The sequence below is a fragment of the Melopsittacus undulatus genome, chromosome 2 (assembly GCF_012275295.1).
Source record: "Melopsittacus undulatus isolate bMelUnd1 chromosome 2, bMelUnd1.mat.Z, whole genome shotgun sequence".
Taxonomy (NCBI): Eukaryota; Metazoa; Chordata; class Aves; order Psittaciformes; family Psittaculidae; genus Melopsittacus; species Melopsittacus undulatus.
In genome coordinates, this window is record NC_047528.1 from 113,635,247 (window position 1) to 113,655,586 (window position 20,340).

Sequence of the window (20,340 nt, forward strand, 5' to 3'; positions counted from 1 at the left end):
ATATGTTGGAAGTAGCAATTTAAGCTATTGATTACTTTTGTTGGAAACTAAATGAATTAACCACTCAAGACAAAGACCTGTTGATTGTAGGCAGTTCAGTAAAAACACTGTGCATTATACAGCTGAAAGAGCAAACAAAATATTAGGATATGAAAGTAAGAAAGAAAATGACAGTGAAAATACAGTGCCAGTATGTACATCGATAGTACAGTTTTCCCTGGAAAATGCAGTAAGTTCTAGCCACTTGATCAGAAAAGAACAAAATTAAAGGGAGATTAGAGAGGTTCAGAGGTGGTCATGATAGTCAGTTTGACTTCCATTTGAAGGGAAATGAAGTGTGGAATTACTTAAGTCCTTATGACTCATGTAGTTATTTGTGGAAAAGAGAATTCCCCCAGTCTCAGTAAAGCCTCACTGTTACCCAGTATGTTCATCATCAATACTCTCGCAGGACATACAAAGGCGCTGCTGGGAAAATATGCAGAAAATGCATGGATTAAGGTAAAGGTAAACAACGATTAGGCAAAGCATCTCCCCCAGATCGCTCTCAAACATCTGTGTTTTATACAGTGAATTTTACACTTATTCATCAAGGCATAAGAAATTCAAGCCACAGGCACAGAAAGGGTACCGTGTCCTGCAAAGTGTTACTGGCAACTTAATGTAACCCTTCCATGCATGCTGTGGCAAAAGCAAGTCTAATGTAACTTGTGCATGTATAAATAAGAAAGTAATAAGAATATGTAAATTTGGGATATTTTTTTTCCACTGCCTGGCTCTGCTGAGGCTGTTAAAGCAATACAGAACAGGTGTCTTAAAGGGTAAGTGAAAAAGATACAGAAATATATGAAGCAGAAAACATATCTCATGACTAAAAACCCCAGCCTGTTTAAATTACCAAGATAAGATTAAGGAATAATTTGATCCAATTGCATAAATACCATATGGAGAAAAATTATGAGTACTTCAGCTGGACTGTTAAGTCTAATAAAGCAAGGCCAAGTAATGACCAATGGAACTAAAGGTCAGTTAAATCCCAACTAGAAATAAGACACAATCTGTGACAAGAGGTGGGACCTGGCGTGGATCATACTAGTAAAAGAGGTCTACTAGTCAGTATGACTTTGGGGAAAATAAGTCTTGCAGCTTGACTGGCAAACATGGCTCTTCAGAAATTAAATACTTAGGCGTTACAACCAATCTGAAGCATCCCTTAGCTGAAAGAAGTCTTTCTTTCTTTCTCTCTTTCTCTCTTTCTCTCTCTCTCTCTCTCTTTCTTTCTTTCTTTCTTCTGAAACTGCATCTTGCGGCAAACACTGCCGATATTGATTTGATGATATTGTGCCTTTCTCTAAGGGAGGAGGAAGTCATAGCTTTTGACTGTAAATTCATTTCTATTTGGAACTATAGGATGAATTATTTCAATGCTTAGGTAAGCTGACTCTCTGTTAGAAAGAGAACCAACTAACACTGCATACTTGGTGTATTTTTTTCAATGAAATAGTGGTCATTCATCAAACCTGAGCTCAATGGTTATTACAGTCTATCTAAGAACTACTATCCATTAAAAAGGTAAATAAAAATAGAGTCCTAAAGTCACATTGAGTTGACTGAACTCATGCAACCATTTCAGGCATTTAGAATTGGCACCTCTTGCAAACACAGACATGGATCCCACCTATGGTCAACTGAAGTCCCAGTGGATTCACTGTTACTGTGTTTGGACACATGATACACTTGGCTACTAGCTTAAAACTAGAGTTTTTTTCTATTTCATTTATCAATATAGGCCAAGTCAAGGCTTTAATTTCTACAGTTCCTAAATAACCTTAATGTAATTCCTCCTAGAAACAGAGGTAAGAGTTCTTCCTAAGCAAGGTGTTGCTTCTGGTCCAGTAGGGAGATCACTCTTAATGAAGAATTAAAGGGTCCTATGTATGTCAGAAAAGGCAATTTGTTCTCTTTCCTCCAAATTTGGCCCACTGTGTGGAGCAACACTAGTCCTTCATAGTACACGAAAGTGCACTTTGGGGTTAAAACTATGTGGCTGGTCAATAAAGTATCTGTGCAGATGACTGACCACCCATGAAGAAGAGAAATAATAAACTATGCTATGATTATCATGCCTTTGAACTTAGCTTCAACACTACCTTGGGATAAATGATAATCAGCCAAGTCAGAGGAATGATTATAACATGGAACTGAATTTTCTATGAATCCACTTGTTTCCTCACCTCGCTTTCTAGAGTGCCTTCCAGGGGCTCTCAAGGAGCCCTTTGTCATCAGCTCCATTTGTCAGTAGCATCAGAAAAGGTCACTCCTAGAAGAAACTTTACATCCTTTTGTGTAAGAAAGACATGCTGTGTCTTAGTAAAAGATACTGATGTCTTGGTAATTCAAATGATAATTATGCAAAGTCACTACAGAGACACTGAACATCTCATGGAGCCTTCCTTAAAATTCCCAGGTCCAATACAGGCTGCAAAGCTGACTTCTTTCCCCCAAGTGACAAAGGTACAGATAAGTTTCATAAATATTAGAAAAGGCTTCCTTTCAAATAGAGCACATAAGTGACTATATTAAAAATTACTTTTATAAAAAATTCAACATGTTTGGGTGTGGGCAGGAACCCTGTGCTTTTTTGTCATCAGGCAGCATGTACTACCCTGGTTCAGAAGAATCTCAGTCATTCTTTATGAAGTAATTAATAACCACAACTCCTCACTTCACAACATAGAGGCTGTGTATTTGCTGTATGCAGCTCACTCACCCTTCTCCTACCAAGAAGGGCAATGGCTTCCCTGGGCATTCTCTTCTGGAGACATTACAGGCCTGACACCCTCCCTCTCCTCCCCTTAGTAAGGTCCAATTAAGTCTTGTTTCTTTAGTTGCAGAGACCTCTGAATAATACTCCATTTATTGTCTGTTTACATGAAGATCTCCCAAGCCATGCTCTCCACTGACAGCAAGTTGTTATCTCCAAACTGATAAGTGATCGTCTGTTATAGGCCTTGTGGGGAAATGGCTGTGTTTGCTCTATTGACCCACACATTTCTTTGTGAGGCTCAAGCTCTCTGCCTCTCAATTCAGACTCCTGTAACAAAGGCACCCTGGTAAAATCATAGAATCACAGAGAAGTTTGAGTTGGAAGGGACCTTCAAAGGTCATCTAGTCTAACTCCCCTGCAATGAGCAGGGAAAATGCTTACTTTCTGTTCTCAACAAATATATCTCCAGTGCATTTGTAAGGCAGACTAGGTGAGGTTTTGCAGTTGCCTGCTATTCAGCAATTGTGACTAATTTTCACACCAGCCTCAGTTAATACCTGTTCTCAGAGTGTTTTATTCTCTATACCACAAAGCATCTATTTTCCATGCACCATTTTAATTGTTCAGACAGGCCCATGTAGTTCAACAGACACAAAATTGATTAGCTAACCCATTAGGCTCAAAGGTCTGGAGAGGCGTGTGTCATCTAAGGCATTATTCACTCATTTAAAGCCTTGCAGAATCAATTTCCAGACAGCCAGACATACCTAAATGTAAAATTGAAGAAGGTACCAATCCATTTTTACCTTTTCATAACACAGATCACCACTGCAGAGGAAGGAACTCTTGGCTGGAAGGTGCATGGGTGCAATAAGCTTTAGGTGTTGCTAGGTGAAGCCAATTTGTATTTGCTTTGATTTTGTTGAACAGCATATGGCAGCTTTTCACAAAGGCTGAGGTCAATCAGATTTCTAGGCACAGCATAATTTACAGGAGCACATCTTTAACCTGCTAATCATTAGGACAGCTCATTTTTCAGCCTGTGCAGCATGCTTTGTCTTGATGCCTAGAAGAGCTACCTCATTTTTCACTCATGAACCTGCCAAAGTTCACAGCCTGCAGCATAACCACAAGCTGCAAGTCTTCTGGGAATCCACCTAAGGGTTCTCTGCTCTGTGACCCTGTGACTGCACACCTTTTGCCTTCTCAAATCCACAGGAGTCTCTCTTCCCCATTTAGTTGCCATACTCTTAAATGTGAGTCAGAAAGAAAGACCCATCAGCTGCTTGCTGGCAATCATCACACAGCCAAATGAATGGGCAGAAACAGTGTCTGAAGAAAAGGGAGGGTTTTCCTCCTCTCACACAGAAAGAATATGAAGTAGTAAATATTTCCAACCCGAACCATTCTGTGATTCTATGATTTGCTCCAAAGGACAGATTAGGATTCCCTACCAGCTTTCCCCTATTTTTTTTGCAGGTCTACCCAGTGTTTGAAATGAGAGGGAGGCACCTGAGAGGCTCCTGTAAATGCCTCAAAGGGTTATAAATCTTTGCACACATAGGAAGTGAAAGAGACCAGATGGACTTGCTGTCAGAAGTGACTATGGGAATAGCCACATGAACGAAGACCAAGAAAATGAAGGAATTTGAAGGCACTGGGAAATCTGATCAAGGAAGATACTAAGAAAAAAAGGTTTCAAAAGCTGTTTGAGCTGGTGTGGAGAAACAGGCCAAAGATGCAGTGAATTTTGAGAAAGGCAGCATCAGTGCAGATGTCTTGAGTCCATGTCCTGGGTCTTGCCTCAACTTCCCACTGCTATTCTGTAGCTTAAGGTAAAGCCTGTATTTGGGGGAGGCCAGTTCATGAATCAGAGCAACACATAGAATTAACTCTCCTCAATACAGTCTCTTAAAAACATTGACAGCCCACCCAGAAGAGAATGGGCATCTGATAATCAGAGGTGATGGAGTCTTTTAAGAGGATTCTTTCTGTTTTACTATTTGCTGTCCTGCACTTTAAACCCTGGTGCTTTTAAAATTTTACCTTTTCCAAATGTGACAAAAATCGGTGATAGTTTCCTTCTAGCTTGCCCCTCACCTTGTTGTTTCCTGAACAAAATACTGCAAAAAGAAGTAATTAATCTAACCTTGACCAATATTTTGCAGGACACAACAAAGGCACCTGCTGAAAAAACTATCTGCCCTTTGCAAGCTTTTTGCAAAGGTGTGAACCTGGATTACTTTCTGTTCTGCAGCATGGTAGGTTCTTAAAGCTGTCACGTTTTAAGGCACATGCATAGTTCACAATAAGGGCAGCACACACACCCTATTAAAGTCTGCCATTTTCTGTAAAGTACAGAAATACCAGTTTTCCCATTTTTGAGATAGAGGATGGAACCCTGCTGGCAGCTCTGCACATGGGATGAGCCACATGGCTCCTGTCTGGAACCTGCCCTGCCTATTCACCAGCTCTGCCTGTGCCCACATCTCCACATGTGCTGTGGTAGCCTGTGAGCTCAGGCTCACCAGTCTCATCTCTGGTGGGGAAGCCCACTGCCAGCTTCACAGGCAAACAAAGCAATGCCTCTGGGTCTGTGGATAGGGTCTGTCATCACAAACCACCCACTGGGGGTTGGACTAGATGATCTTTTGAGGTCCCTTCCAACCCTTGGGATTCTGTGATTCTGTGGGTGGAGAAAAGCACAGAAGCCCAGCCTGGTTTGGGTTGGAAAGGAGCTTAAGGTCATGTGTTCCCAACCCAGTGCCATGGGCATGGACACACACTGCTGTGCAGTTCAAATGAGTTGATCACTTAGGTAAAAATGTTATTTTTCTATACAGACCCACACGAGTATCCTCCACAAATTATATAAAGCAGTTCCTCCAAATGGTTTGTGTTACAGGTACATAAAATTAGCAGGCAATGAATAAATAACAAGTCACATATGTTAATGGGATAACATCACTGAAAGGCAACAAAACTAAATGGTACCTAATTAAATTGTGGAACGCACCATTTATCTTTCCCAGCCACTAACCCTGCTGGCCAGGGCTGCTCTGTACAGAATCAGGCTAATCCAGCCATGAGTTCACCAGGTTCGCCTTATCTGTCCCCCACACCACCTGGTCAGTGACTGCAGACAGTATTAGTGGCTGCTGCCTCTAGTCTCAGGTGTGGATGCTTCCTAACACTGTCCTTGCTCTATCCCACCTATCCTTGCTCTCCCGACTATCAAGCTGATTGTGAGAAGAGGGAGCTGGTGTTGACCACCAGCAGAAGCACTACTGAAAATGAAACTGACTTCAGCAGAGAGATTTTCTTCTTTCTGGTTGTCATATGCTATAGGATGCTTGTTTGTGAGGTGAATTCATTAACCTCATGGCTGGGGAAAGCTTCCTGAGGGTAATGAGCTGCAATGCCTGATATGAAGTAGGTGTGCATACAGATTTGGCATTTACCTGCTATTCATGTGTTTGATTTTTAAATGAAGTGAAAAAAAGCACAAATATTGAATCTGCTTGACAGCCAGCACCACGTAATGGTAATCATTTCAGGTATAGCCTATTCCTTTGTAGCACCCACTGCTCCTGCCCAGTCGTGTTATCCCCCACATACTCTTTCTTGATATTGATTCCCTCCTTTAAGGCAAGTATGCATACCCAAAAGCCTAGATGACCAGGATGCTTTACACGTTGGTACAGCCATCCTTCAGCACCAGACAAGCAATACTGAAATTAAAGGACATTCTTCCTGTTTGTGGAATCCTCAATAAACACCACATTACCTTACTTAGCTGTGGTATCAATATCCTGCTTTACTTTCCAAGCTGACAAGGCATAAAGGAACAAATTTAAAATACATATAAATGGATTTATGGATCATTTTTACCAACATAGTAAAAGGTAAACCTGCCTGTGACTTGCCCACTTCTGCCAGAGTGCTCCTGAAAAGCAGAATAGCTGTGAAAGACACAAATCTCAGAAAGAGCCATCAATCACCAAATTCCTCTAAATGAGGGTCAAACCCTGAACTCATCAACTCTGAGTAAAGTGTCTTTGGTAAACCCAAATTAGGTACCTAGAGCAATGCAGGTTTCCCATAAATGCCAAGACAGTGCCTTTTACTTTGATCTGACTGATGTTCTGAGTTGACTGAGACTAGACAGGAACCAAACTGCAGCTCCCACTGCAAATGTTCACCTGATATCTGCAAAGTTTATGGCACAGATAGCCTTAGTTTTGGTTAGATTATCCCAAACAGAGGAAATTATTCTTACACATGGAGATGTGATTTACATCTGTCAATATTCACCCATGATGTTCTGATTTCGTGCATGTTCAGGCCTAAGTCTTCTGTGATGACCAGAATGTGGCAAATGGAATTTGCTCCCAGTCTGGCGTATCTTCATTTGATAGCCTTACAAACTAATTATCTGATGTAAGAATGTAGCAGATATTAAAAACACATACTGAATATCACATCAGATAACACAATCAAACATACGCTAAGGTACAGAGTATTCATAAAGGATGCCAGAATACTATCCATCTTCTGGTGTGCAGCACACATAGAATGAATGGACAAATGTGACTAAGTTGTTAGTATCATTTTATCAGTTCAGAAGTATCATTGCCAAATCAAAGCATCTATCTATTATTTGCCCAGTAGGCACACATTATTTTCCCTGCTTTAATTTGATCCTATATAAGCTTAAAACTGTGGAAAAAATACAGCCTGTATAGAAAATTGCTGTGGGATTGTAAAACATACAACTTGCCGAAGAAAATTAACTCTAAAAACTGCTTTCCTTATTTAGGTGCTCTCTCCAGACCCTCTTGTTTATGTAAGGCTCAATATACGATCAAGTTACTTTGCATCAGGCAGTCTGTGATAATTGTTTGTGGGTGCATTTTTGGACCATAGCAAATGCAAGAAAATTTAACTTAGATTAAGTCCCTTTTGTTGCAGGCATACCTAACACAACCTACCATACATCCGCTGTGGGGTTGGAGTATGCGCCTAACTCACACACAATGATATACTATGTCCCGGGAGCCTTATGCTGTGTCTGAGGATGATGAAAGGCATCTGGGACAGTTTGTCTTTTTTCTGCAAGTGTATGGCACAGGCACACAAATGAAAGACTTACCTGCCATGCCTCGACCTTCTTAATGTCTGCACAGGATCCATTTGTGAAGAGTCCTTTCCCAGGGGTACAGGTATATATATCCTGCAAGGCATGGGCAATAGAATATACTGCCAAATACACATTATAGGATATCCGCAAGTGTGTGTAGTCCATGTATGGTGTCTCCACACTGGTGATGTTTTCATCCCCTGTGCATGGAGGTCGGAATGCAGCTGTTCCATTTCCAGCTCCCAGTCCTTCTTCATGGCTCTTGTGGAAGGAAGTTGAAGATGGAGAATTTTTGGAGCCATCAGGCAGATAGCAGTTAAATGTCTCCTCCCAAAACTCCTTGGCAAAGCCATTGTTGGTGGACTTCTTGGGATGCACCTTCTGCAGGAACTCACGAAAACCTGGAATCTGTCCTGCCTTCAGTGCAAACCCAATGGTGCTGCCAATGACACGGAAGAACTCTGGCATGGCTATCAGGGAAGAGCTGGCCCAGGCCTCACTCGCCAGCCAGATCTTGCCAGTGATGTTTCTCCTGACAATCTCTTTGATGAGAGGCTCCAGGTCTGGGCCACTGGAGAACACAACAATCACCCTGGCTGTGGAGTTCTGGATGACCTCTACCACCTGCTGGATCTCCTCCTCGTCTGAGTACTGGGAGATGAGCTCGCTAAAATCAATGCAGATATCCCTCTCCTCCGCCTCCTCCCGAAACTTTTCGATCCCTGGTCTGCCATAGTCATCATCAGCTGCAATTGTGCCCACCCAGTTCCAGCGAAAGTACTCAATGATGTCTGCCATTGCTGTGGCCTGATGCTCATCATTGGGGATTGTGCGGAGGAAGGACTTGAACTGGTTCTTATTGCTCAGGAGACGACTGGATGAGGCATAGCTGACCTGTGAGGGCACAGTAAACAAGGAAAATACACCATGAAGAGAACTGCCTGGGAATAAATTGCCTACATTTATCTAGCATCACTGTCAACCTGTGTAACCTTGGATGGGAGGAAGAGAGAGCTGAGAACCACAATGGCAGCCACGTACTCTTAGCCTGTGGCTGCACAAGATCCATTCTGAGAGTCTGTGTGTTGTAGCCGACTGTCTTACAGTGGCACACATACAGATGTAGCTGTTCAGACCCAAGGAGCTGGGGCAAGCTCATGTCCACCTATAATGTCAAGGACCTGAAGGAGAGAGTCAGTGACAATAATTTGGAGGAGTAGTAAAGAGGTGAGTGACCTCATTGCACTTTCTTCCAAATCCACATACAAGAAGAATGTATCTTTTAGATAAATGAGGGAAAAACAGATAATTTAGACAAAATGCAGGCTTCCTCTGTCATGAACATGATATGAAACAGCAGGCTAGTGTTGCCATCCTGAACCTATTCTGTCTGTCTCTCCTTGCCTCTGTTCCCATCCTTGAACAGGCTTCCTCTGGCACTCTATGCATGTTATATACAATCTCTACTAGCTGAAGAAGAATGTGATGTATATCTGTTGCCCTGACCCTGCAGAATGTTATGGTCAATATGGTTAATACTACTTTAGCAGTATTTCCAGACTGCTTGTCAGAATCAGGGAAGAAGCCAGTAGGTATTCCATGCTCCATAAGCCACCACTTTTTACAGTTAAAATGGGATTTTATTTCCTTTTCTAAAGCTATTTAGGAATAATTTTTTCTTTTCCTAATCAGAACAAGGGCCATATGCTTTTAACTTATAATTTCGATTTTCTACAAATACAAAGAAAGCCATAAACCCCAGAAAAGAACAGTTTAAAGATGCAGAGAACTTTTAAAACTCACTTATCTTTGCATTTTGAGATTGGCATCTGAACTCTCTAAGACTGACTCTCATTTGTAAAGGTCTTCTATAAGCAGTTCATTTTGTACAAAGCAGAAATTTACAGAAAACCTTCTCTCCTCCTTAAACTCTGGCATTTAATGTTTCTGCAAGAAGGAAGAAAAGGAGATGTCCCAGTGCAGTTTCAAGGGCCACAGGAATACTCCTTTCGCAAAGCTACACTCTTGCCTGGACAGGCTCCTGCTCAGTGCTACTCTCATCTCCTAGAAACTATTGCCATGAGGTAGAGGCAAGGTACCACACTCCTGCATGTGCTGTAAGGGTACACTGAAGGGAGATACTGAGAAACAGAACCCCTAACATTTTCAGTTTCTATGTCAATGGAATGAGTAATGAGCCCTACATTAATTGTAAAATATATCTCCAACTTGTACTGAAACACAGGGTCTATTAAGGATGGATTTGCTAATGGCCTTGTATAAATGGCAGTGATGTGTATTCTAATGCTGCCCAACAACTCGCAGTTTAAAAGCCTGCTTTCAGTTGTCATACTTAACCACCTGGCTGAGATTTTGTTCCAGAGCTGAACCTCCTGACACCTACCCATTTCTGCAGCCTCTAAATACAGCTACTGCCTTGTAGCATAAACACCATTCAAAGGGAAGATCTGAGAACTGCAGACATCTCTTACGCTCAGTTCAATCTACCAGCCCTTCTTGGCTGCCCTTGTCCACCTGGTAATGTGATGTGTAAATTAACAATGCCCCTTATATGCCATTATGGTATTTATTACACAGAATGTAATCATGTAGCCACTTTCCAACACTACACCTCATAATACCTAGGTAGCACATACTGATCTTGGCTTAAACCATTCTTTTACTCTGCTCAAAGACCAAACGTGCGTTTTTTCAGCCTCCTGCAAGGGAGTCAGACTGATAACATTAAGTAGACAATATATTACTGTGCACCAGGCAGTCAGGAATTCTTCCTTCTTCATTTGTGGTGCTGATGAGAATTGGAGCCCTGACTGACGTAAAGATGTATCATCTCAGGATAGACAGTATTGTGTGACACAGTCTTATTATAAGATGTGAGCTCTGGCACCTGTCTTCATTTTTGAAGAGGAACTGGAAGTATTAGACTATGCAAGGCAATACATAAATGGATAAGGCAAAGCATTTTTCCCAAAGTTATCTTTGGAAGAGCAACAGCATTAAGCTATAATATGCTGGCCTCACACTTATGGTCTTACAGAGCAACAAGCTTGTTAAACAAAAGGATGGGACCATGGGTACTAGCACTGACCTCAGCAGAGGCAGCATACAGCAAGAAGGATGCCATGACATGGGAGCTGATATAACTACACCACCACACAGATTACCCCAGGACAAGAAGGGGCATATATATATGGGCATATGCAAGAAGGGGTGTATACATTTCACAAACCCTGTTTTGGAGGCCCTAGTCAAAACAAAGGCAGGTCAGCCCAGAAGGAACTTTCACAGCACCTGATCAGCACAAGCAAATACCTGAATAACCAGAGATGCTGAGAGACCTAAGAGTAGCTGGCAGTGACTGAGTTCTGCCTTATGTGGGCTCTGTGGGCATGACTAGACAGTGAGTATGGTGAAGTAACATGACAACTAACCTGTCAAGGCTGGCAACTGCCAGTGACTGACCTAAAATACCCATGTTCACAGACTAAAACACTCCAAAGGACTCTAGTCCTCCTAGACTAAGTTGGCTGAATGTTGTTATTGGCTGCTTGATAACCTTTGTGTTTTGGGGATTGCAAATAGCTAGCAAGATGTATTTCCACTGTAAGACACCCCCCCCCTCTTTTTGTATTGTTTTTCTCCTTGAGGTTCTATGGGAAATGGCAAAGATGAAACAACCTTTGTTTAACCTCTGCAGAGCAGAGGCAGGCCACTTCTGTAACCTAAACAAGAGAGGTGAATGCGTACCTGAGGTATATAAAAGAGTCCCAGCAGATTGGCCACAGCGGTAGAGATGCCAGAGCCGGTTGCCCCCACGACTGCAATGGTGGAAGGGATATGTTCTGAGCAGTTGCAGAATTCATCCAGGTTCAAGGAGTCTATTTTGTTCTGGGCCACAAAACTCAGTGTGGCCTCCAGGGCTTTAGAGACTGTATTGCAAGTGTCAAATATCCTGTATCCCAGGGTCATGTTGGGAAGAAGAGTCGGGCTACTGTTTATTTCTTCTATGGCAAAGATCATAGCCTGGAGCCAGCGGAAGCCTCGGAAATTATACCTGGGGGAGCAAAAATAACAATGAAATAGAGTGAGAAGGAGGGAAGCAGAGGACACCAGGACTGAGACAAAAATACAAAAGCCATTTTTGCCATTTCTTGCATCCTACTAGATTTGGAAAGTTTTGATTTTGTCTCCAGTGGTTACAGAAGAACGTGCAGATGCTACAAGGCTTTGTTTGGTTTTTGACTTTTCAGTTTGGGAGCTCACTGCAGAGGTCATGTGGATGGGATTTCTAAGTCCACTAAAGTCTGAGAAAGCTGAACATTGCCTGGGGGGTTGGCTCTGGCCTGTCCCTTCTGCTCAGGACCCTAACCTGAATCTCCTGATTTCTAAGCAAATGCTCTGATAAAAAGCTACACCTACCAGGTTTCCTTCCAGGCTCCTCTGACTTGTTTCTGAATGCAGATGGCAGTGTGTGCTAAGCCTGTGCTGAGCATGATGCTGCCAGGGACTTGGGCTCAAGGGTACTCAGTGGGTCAGCTCCTCATGGCTTTAGGCAGGCAAAGCAAGCTAAGACACAGCACTGGCATGCCACTGGAGCTCTGCTCAGGGAAACTGGGCCTCAGATCACACACTTCACATTGTGAGGAGAGAGCACAGTCAACCTGTTTATACCAAAGAACACAGACATGCTATAAATGGAAATCCAGATGTAACCTGCAAAGTTGTTAATTAGTTACTTCAGTGCTTTCATTGAAGGAATGACTTTTCTCACTATTATATTGCTCTCATACATTTGCTTTAGACATGAGCTCAGAAGATGCCCTGTGAGATGACCTATGAAAAAACTGTATCTTTTGAAGCCTCCTCGAATCTCTAAAATGGAGAAGCTGAGTTTTCTGAATGCCTCTTATCAGAGCTAACCCAGAGCTGCAGAGTAGTGGCAAGTGTGCTGCAGGACCTGGAAGTCCTTGCTCAGAGCATCGCAAGGGCTGGCACTGAAAGAAGCTGATGCAGGGGGAGTGACTACTCATCCACAAGAGAGAGAAGCTTCTTTTGTGGAAAGCAGCAGGAAGAAAGAAGCTTTGATACATGTAAGTTTCACTTACTGTGTTTCCTCCTGCACAAGCAACCAGGTGTGTGCCTGTGAAGCTGCTGTGCTTTAGGGTAATTCAGCTGCAATGGCAGAATCTTTTATGAACTGAAACCTACCTTTCCTTGTAATGCACTATGGGTCAGGCCTGCAGTTAGTCTATAGTTTTGCGTTGAGTTGCAGCTGAAAACAGGAAAGTGTCAAAGCTGTTATGCTTGAGATCCATTGGGAAACTGACAGGTTCTTCCCAGAACTGGTAGAGCCTGGGGAAATAGCCTGCCCAAGAACAGATTCTATGTGAAATGGTAAATTGCAGGTTTCACTTGAGTGCCATTCTGAAATGCTTCAAGAGATGTTTCTTTTAACAATGTGACGATTTCTGAAGATAAACTTCATGAAATCACAAACTTTCCATTCTTAGATACATAATTCAATGTTTATAATTTTTTTTTAAATTGCTGGATTAAATGAATCACTTCCAGTTAATGTCAGCTGTGCCTGACTTCTTCAAATGGAATGAACATAGCCACATTACTTTTATTCCAGGAGTTTTAGCTGATTCATCTGCGATCAGAATTTCCAAAGATACCACATCTCAGGTTTATCCTTAAATCATAAAAACTTCTTTTATTCAACTTCTGTCACCTGCTCCAGACATCTTTGGCCAGTTTCCAAATGAGGTTCTGCTCTGAGGCTGTACCTCAATACCCAGACAGCACAGTTTCAGTACAAAATGTCTGAGGCCAACAAAAATCCTTGCTTAGAACTTATGACCCATGGGACAGCTTTCTCAAGATCACTCTTTCTAAGGACACCCTTTAGAACACGGGAGTGTGGGGCACTGTGAGAAGTACCTTGGTCATTTAGATGATCTTTTCTTCTAGTTCCAAACCACTGAGGAGTGAGATACAGTGGGAGAGCTTGGAAACAAAAGGGAAAGTCTCAGAGTGAATGAGGTAGTGAGTGTTGTGTACAAAAAAGACATGCTGGGTACACCGTATTGCCTCACGTGATCAGTAATGTGCATGGGATGAACGGCAGCAAGGAGGGGTTTTGTGACACTTCTCTTGAAAAAGTTAAATGTGTTTACAGATATTTTTAATTAGAGTGAAAATAGAATTTGAAGAAAAAAACCCAAACCAACCCTATATCCAGGCTCCTCACGTAAAAGAGAAAACTCTGAAAGCATTTTCTCTGTTTAAAGGGAAGACTGCTGAGGAGCTGGGAAGTTCAAAGGTACCACTTTGCTGCTGTGAAAAGCTTTATATATTTGAGTATGTGTAAAAGTAAATTTAAGTAAATGATACAGGTGGAGTATGACATGAAATCATTTTGCCTGCTTGACAGCAATTTGGCTTAACTTTTTAAAATGCCACAAGGTGGTATTTTCAGGTGGTATCTTCAAAAGCAGTGATAACTGGACTGTCTCCCCTTTGACTTCAAACAAAATATTTGCCACTGAATTAAGTAAATGCAGACTAAGGTCCATGATACACAATTGATCTTATTTTCCTTTGTGACAAATGCTCCTGATGAATGTTTAGTTACAGCATAAGGCCAGTACTTCAGCACAGCACTGAGTGAGGATTTTGAAGCAGAAAGGAGGGCAGGGGGTGTTTTCTGGGAGCTAGGCTCAAAAGTGTCTCCGAGATGCTTTTGGTAATTTACCTCAAACTAGCCTGGGCAGGAGACACACCGTTCTCTTCAGCTGCACCTCTGCTGATAACAGCATTAGCAGATTGGAAGAAGAGGATCTGATGGGATGGAGAAAAACACATCTTGCTCTATCTTCTCTAATACCTGATACAGCTTCAGAGAAGGCAGTATGACTAGTCGATGGAATGCTCTGTCAACCATTCAGAAATTTAGCTCATAATTTCCATGAAGAAAACTGGAAAGGATTTGCTAACAGAAGCAAACTTTCCATTAGATTTCTGGAATATTTAAACAGCCATTGATATTTTCTTGGTGGAAGAGAAGCTGCCTCCAAAACTTAATTTCTGCCATATTACTTTAAGGTATGTTGGTAATAGTCTTATATTTTAACATTTCTGAGATGTGGTACTATGAAAAATGGCTATTAAGCTCTAAATGAGAGATTAATGTAAGTAATTCAGTGCCCAAAGGCATTTTTATTTACTGTAATTTCTTTAAAGGTTTTCCTTCTGATGTCTGTTCTCCCACCTGTCAGAGCATGCAATCCACTGATCTTTTTATTCCCAGGCAGGAGCACAAACAGGGAAATAGACATCAGAAACAATTCCTACACGAATCCTCATTTTAATTGTCATTATCTGCAAGGGACAGATTATCTTTGTAGCAGCTCAGATTGCCAGATAGCAGCTTTGCAAGATGTCACTGATGCCCACAGGCATTTCTAGCTGTTATAAATGTGTCTGTCAAGGGATGCTCAGGCTGGCTTAAGTGTCTCAGTCAATGTTACAAGGGTATGTAAACTAAAGGACACAAGCCCACTGCATAGTTTAAGATCACCATAGCTTCATCCCGTTTCCTTGTTTGTTTGCCTGGTTTGGTTTGAACAGTTCTTACTGTCTGGATCCCACATGGAAATTAGTCCTGATCCCTGTTGGTCTCCATAAAGGAATAATTCACAGTCTCATGTGAATTCATGATCTTCATTTGTCAACACTTGCAAAGCACTAAACCAAAAGCAATAGGACAGGAAGGAAAAGAAGGAGAAAGTAATGTGAAAGCTCTAAATACAGCTTTCCCTTACCCTCCCATATCCGACAGGTAATTTTATTCAAGAATGGTGGCAAAGCCTGCATATGCCTCTCGGCTCATGCCAGTACTCCTCTTTCTCTAGTGGTTGTATGCACATACTAATTTCTCTGTTCTCTCTAGATTTCCAGTACATTAATTACATGTTATTGCTGCTACTACCACAGCTATTACTAAGCTATGCAAAGGGGAGACCTTCAGTCACTTGCTGGATTCCTGCGGTCGGTAGGTATAATGAGTTGCTTACCACTCTCCCCAGCTAGGACTACGGGTCCTGTGCAGACCAAAGAAAATTAAAAATTAAAAGCTCAGAAAGTGTGTGGAATGCAAAGCAGAAAAGGAAATAATTTGGTCTTAGAAAGGAAATGTTAAATATCCTATTATGTATTGAGTGCTGCAGCGGGATTAGCAAATCCATCTGCAAAGGGTAGCATTAAAACTATTCTCTCACATGGACAGACAGACTCAGTGAGCTAACATGTCCCAGACCTGTACTCTGTGAAGCCCTGCACTATGACATGGGGATGATGTCTCACCACAGCTGAAAGCTGTGTGTCACAGTGTGGGACCTTGGCCTGATTGCTGATCAGAATACTGGTAATATGCGCTAAACACCATGATCTAGTGACACCATATTAGCCACACTGTATCACACCTCAGGAAGATACATTCCTTATTGCAGTTCATTACAGTAAGAGGAACACATGGGTATGGCCTATCAGTGAAATAATGCTAACAATAACACCAATGATACCACCACTACCACTACTGCTAATTTACCCCAAAACAAGAAAGGACAGAGAAATCAGGTTATGAATAGGCAGGTGCTGACAGGGAATAGGGGTCAGGGATTGCTTGTGCTGTGCTCAGCCACTGTCTCCCCTGCACACATCACATGAGCATCAGAGAATGTTACATGGAAATTTGCTGCAACAGCACCTGAGGCATACACAGACAGAAGGTATATTTATATCAAATGTGTGGTACGTGATTGCTTAAGCAATAAACAGGAAACAAAATTGCTCTCACTTTCTGTACTCCTGTCTGACATTTGGTGTGGCAAAATCAAGAGTAATTTTTCACTTTGGGCTCTACAACTCTGCTTAAAGCATGAAGATGTACTTTCTGCCCGAAAGAATGGAGAACAGACTGTTACTGTTCTCTTTTTCTTTTGCTGCTGAGTTATGTATATATAATCAAGTGCAAGGTATGCACAGTAAATTCAGGCCAGTATATATGCTGAACTGGGGAGTTTGAAAAGTGAAAAAGGGTACAGCAAGTGTCCTACCCATTTTGAGAAGCCCTGTTTGGGAGCATAGGTATGCCACTGAACACAGATAAATGTGTGGAAAAGGGTTCAAACACCACAAATCAGGTTGAACAGTCCTCAAAAGAAAGGAAAAGCCACATTACCTTAAATTGTTTGATACTGAACTCCAGATGACACTGGGGCAACCACTCACAGGGTTTCAGTGGGACCCTTAGGTCTCTTTTCTTGGTTTCAAAGCAAGGAGCTTTTCATATGGTCTGATGACTTTGCTGCTGCCCAATGAAGGAGAGTATGAAGAAAGATGGAGCATGCCCATACTCCTACAGTGACCTGGGTCTAATTTTCGTATGTGATATGAGACACTTTCCTATGTACACAGGTATCTGAAAAGGGGACAGGTCTAAACTGATTAGCCTCAGCCTTGAAAAGAATACAACAGTGCTGGCTCAGAGAAGGGCAACAAGAACAGCCAAAGGTATGGGACAGATAGGGCATATTTGGGTTGGCCAGGTACAGCCACATTCAAGATTCTCCAGCAGATATCCCACCCAGCGGAACTTTTTGACACTAGAAGACTGGGGAGATTTTACTTTGGGAAGAAACTGGAGCTTTTCCCTGCCCCCCTTCCCCTCCCTGAAAATATGATTTCAATCATTCCAGACCAGGCAACTGTCTAGAACTGCAAAAAGTCAAATGCGGTATGAAAGCCTTTAGCTCATGACTTGGAGAATGTATTGGACTCCTAGAGTCAGCATGCACAAACCTGCTACAGGCTACCACCGAACCACAGAGTCCAGAACCATAAAGGCCCACCATGGTTATGTTAAGAGATCTCTGTACAAGTCCAACCAGAGGAAATTTCTGACTTAAATGCTGCTGAAAACTGAAAATCCTTTCAGGAAAATTATCTGCTCTCAATTTAACTGTAGCAGTAACAAGGAATACACATAAACTGTCCCATGGGATAATTATCTTCATCCTTAAAATGTGATGACCAGTCAAAAAAGTCTTCTCAACCCAATTTCTTTTGAATTAAACCTTTCTTGGAAGTGGACATTTTCTGGTAAAGACATCTGCAATCAATGAACTTCTAGTCTTCTCAGGTCCAACCACCCTATTGTTGTTCCTGTTGTAATTGCTACTACTTCTGCAGCTAGACCTCTGACCTTCATTAGGAATTCTCTTTCCATTTGCATTATGCTGTCAACTCACAGTTTACGCAGTTCCTTGAAGGAGTGCAGTAAAGTGCTCAAATGCCTGCTTCTTCAGTTAACTCCTCTTTTCTTGCACCTGCAGCTTCTTGGTGCAAGGACAACTGGCACACAGATTTTTACCCAGCAAAATTCCAGGTGGAAGATCCCTTTGAGCAGATCAAATGCTGCTCAGGAGGACCTCCTGTTGTGTCCTCAAAACAGCTGGTCTGGCTTTTCAGGATTCATTTGTTGCTGGCAGTGCTATCTCATTAATAAGCCTTTTGGCAACCACACGCTTCTACTACTTGTGGGGGAACATTGTCCTGTGATCCATTCTAATAATAGGACCATGTAAAGACAGTCACTGAGGCTGACTCAGCACTGACAGAAATGAAAGCTATGTTCAGTTTGCAAATATCTGCACTGTCCTGCTTGCCATCTGGGATAGGTGAAGAAGACAATGAAGCTGAAAACATCTATTGCTTTTCAGCATTCCACTTCCTTAAAATCTGGCAGAGCTTCTTGCTCCATGAAGTAGACATTCCTCATCCGTTTAGTTCATGTCTTTCCTATGCATGCACAGAAGAAGCCAAAAGAACCCCTGCTTAACTGGACTTCTTTCTGTGTGCTGTGTATGAAAGCATCTGGGGATGATCTCATAACCTAGAAGGACGTGTCTTGCTCAGTGCCTCAGTGGGAAACTGCACCTGAAATCTGTAAGCATAGCAGGAATGCTGTCAGCCATTCTTCACTGCCATCTGCAACAAAACTGTACTACATCACCAGTCTAGGATGAGCAGTCCAAAGAATTCCAGATACACAATTTTTCAGGTATGATTACAGAAGAGATCCTATAACACTGAAGTGTTTTCCCATGCATGGACATGACAAAATTCCACATCAATTTCTTATATTTTGTTTATATAACATTTCAGTTGCAATCTGTTTCTGTCACACTTTCCATTTGTGATGTGTATTATGTGTCAGATTGTAAGGTTAAAAATTCCTCATGGTTCCTCCTAAAAATGGCTACACTTCAATAATAAGAGAAATTGTTTTCATGTACATTTCTTCCTCCAGGGGTAACTGCCAAAGGCTGATGACAAAACCTACATGCACTGTCTGCATAGAAAGAAAGGACTTTGGGTGAGGGAAGCCTGTGTAAGGAGTTCAAGTCTTTAGGACTTTGTAAAGGTCCTAAAGAGACACCTATGTGTTCAGTGGGAATTTTTAAAAAGCAGAGACCTATCTCACTTTCACCTATTCAGTTTTTAGGCAAGTGAACAGTTTGTAAAATCTTAGATGAGAGGCAGAACTGGGGGAAAAAGTATTTCTAAGCAGTTTTGCTGTGCATGACTGTAACCAAATGAACTTAAGGGCACTATGGGTTATTTTTCATCCTTCTACTAGGAAAGCTGCTTTTCAGATTCAAGTATCTACTGTGAATGGCCAAATAGACCAGTAAATTCATGTTTGGGTAGCTTTGAGTAATAAAAAGACTGCCCTCCTTCACTGTCCAAATATTACTTATGTTACTGTTTAACATATGCACTTCCTGACCTTACACACTTGTTTCTTCTATTATTTACACCATACCTTCCCATTGCCCCTACAAGCACCAGATCACAGAGTGTATTTATACAACATGCAGCATGTCACCTGAAGCTGAGAAAGGGCAAGACTTCCTCAGCAAAACATTTTCTGACTTACCTTATGCACTCCACTGATTCTGGTCTTGATTTTAGATCCTGGTCTTTAGCAGCCACTCCAAAATGAATGGGGAACAATCCTCCGAGAATAATGTCTCCCTTCTTCTGTGCCCTTTGGTTTGGCCCATAGGCAGCAGTGTTCCAGGTAAATAGCAAAAGAATCAAGCAGCAGCTATATAAAGTCATTGTTCCTCTTTTCACCAGGGAGTTATAGGATGCAAAATTGGAAAAGATGATGTAAGAAAGCAGATGTTGTTATGTCTAAGTTTTTTCTTTCCTTAATATAGCACAGAGAGGATATGGGACACATGTCTGCAGGGAGATAAGCAACAAGGTGGCAGCCGCCGTGCTGATGTTTCTCCCTCTGTCTTCTCCATTGCAAAATGACAATTCAGCAGTCCTTCTTTCT

General features: G+C 41.9%; 1 protein-coding gene across 2 annotated transcripts in view; it reads right to left on the reverse strand.

Annotated features, from left to right (window-relative positions):
- The window catches only part of LOC101872780 (extracellular calcium-sensing receptor), a 35,668-nt gene extending 15,551 nt beyond the window's left edge, over positions 1-20,117 (reverse strand). For both annotated transcript variants that reach the window (XM_005146632.3, XM_034074630.1), the window contains exons 1-3: positions 19,933-20,117; positions 11,676-11,982; positions 7,920-8,801 (exon numbers count right to left, since the gene is read on the reverse strand). In XM_005146632.3, the coding sequence (XP_005146689.2) occupies positions 7,920-8,801; positions 11,676-11,982; positions 19,933-20,117 (1,374 nt within the window). The remainder of the gene's footprint in view (positions 1-7,919; positions 8,802-11,675; positions 11,983-19,932) is intronic.
- Between the last annotated feature and the right edge of the window lie 223 nt (positions 20,118-20,340).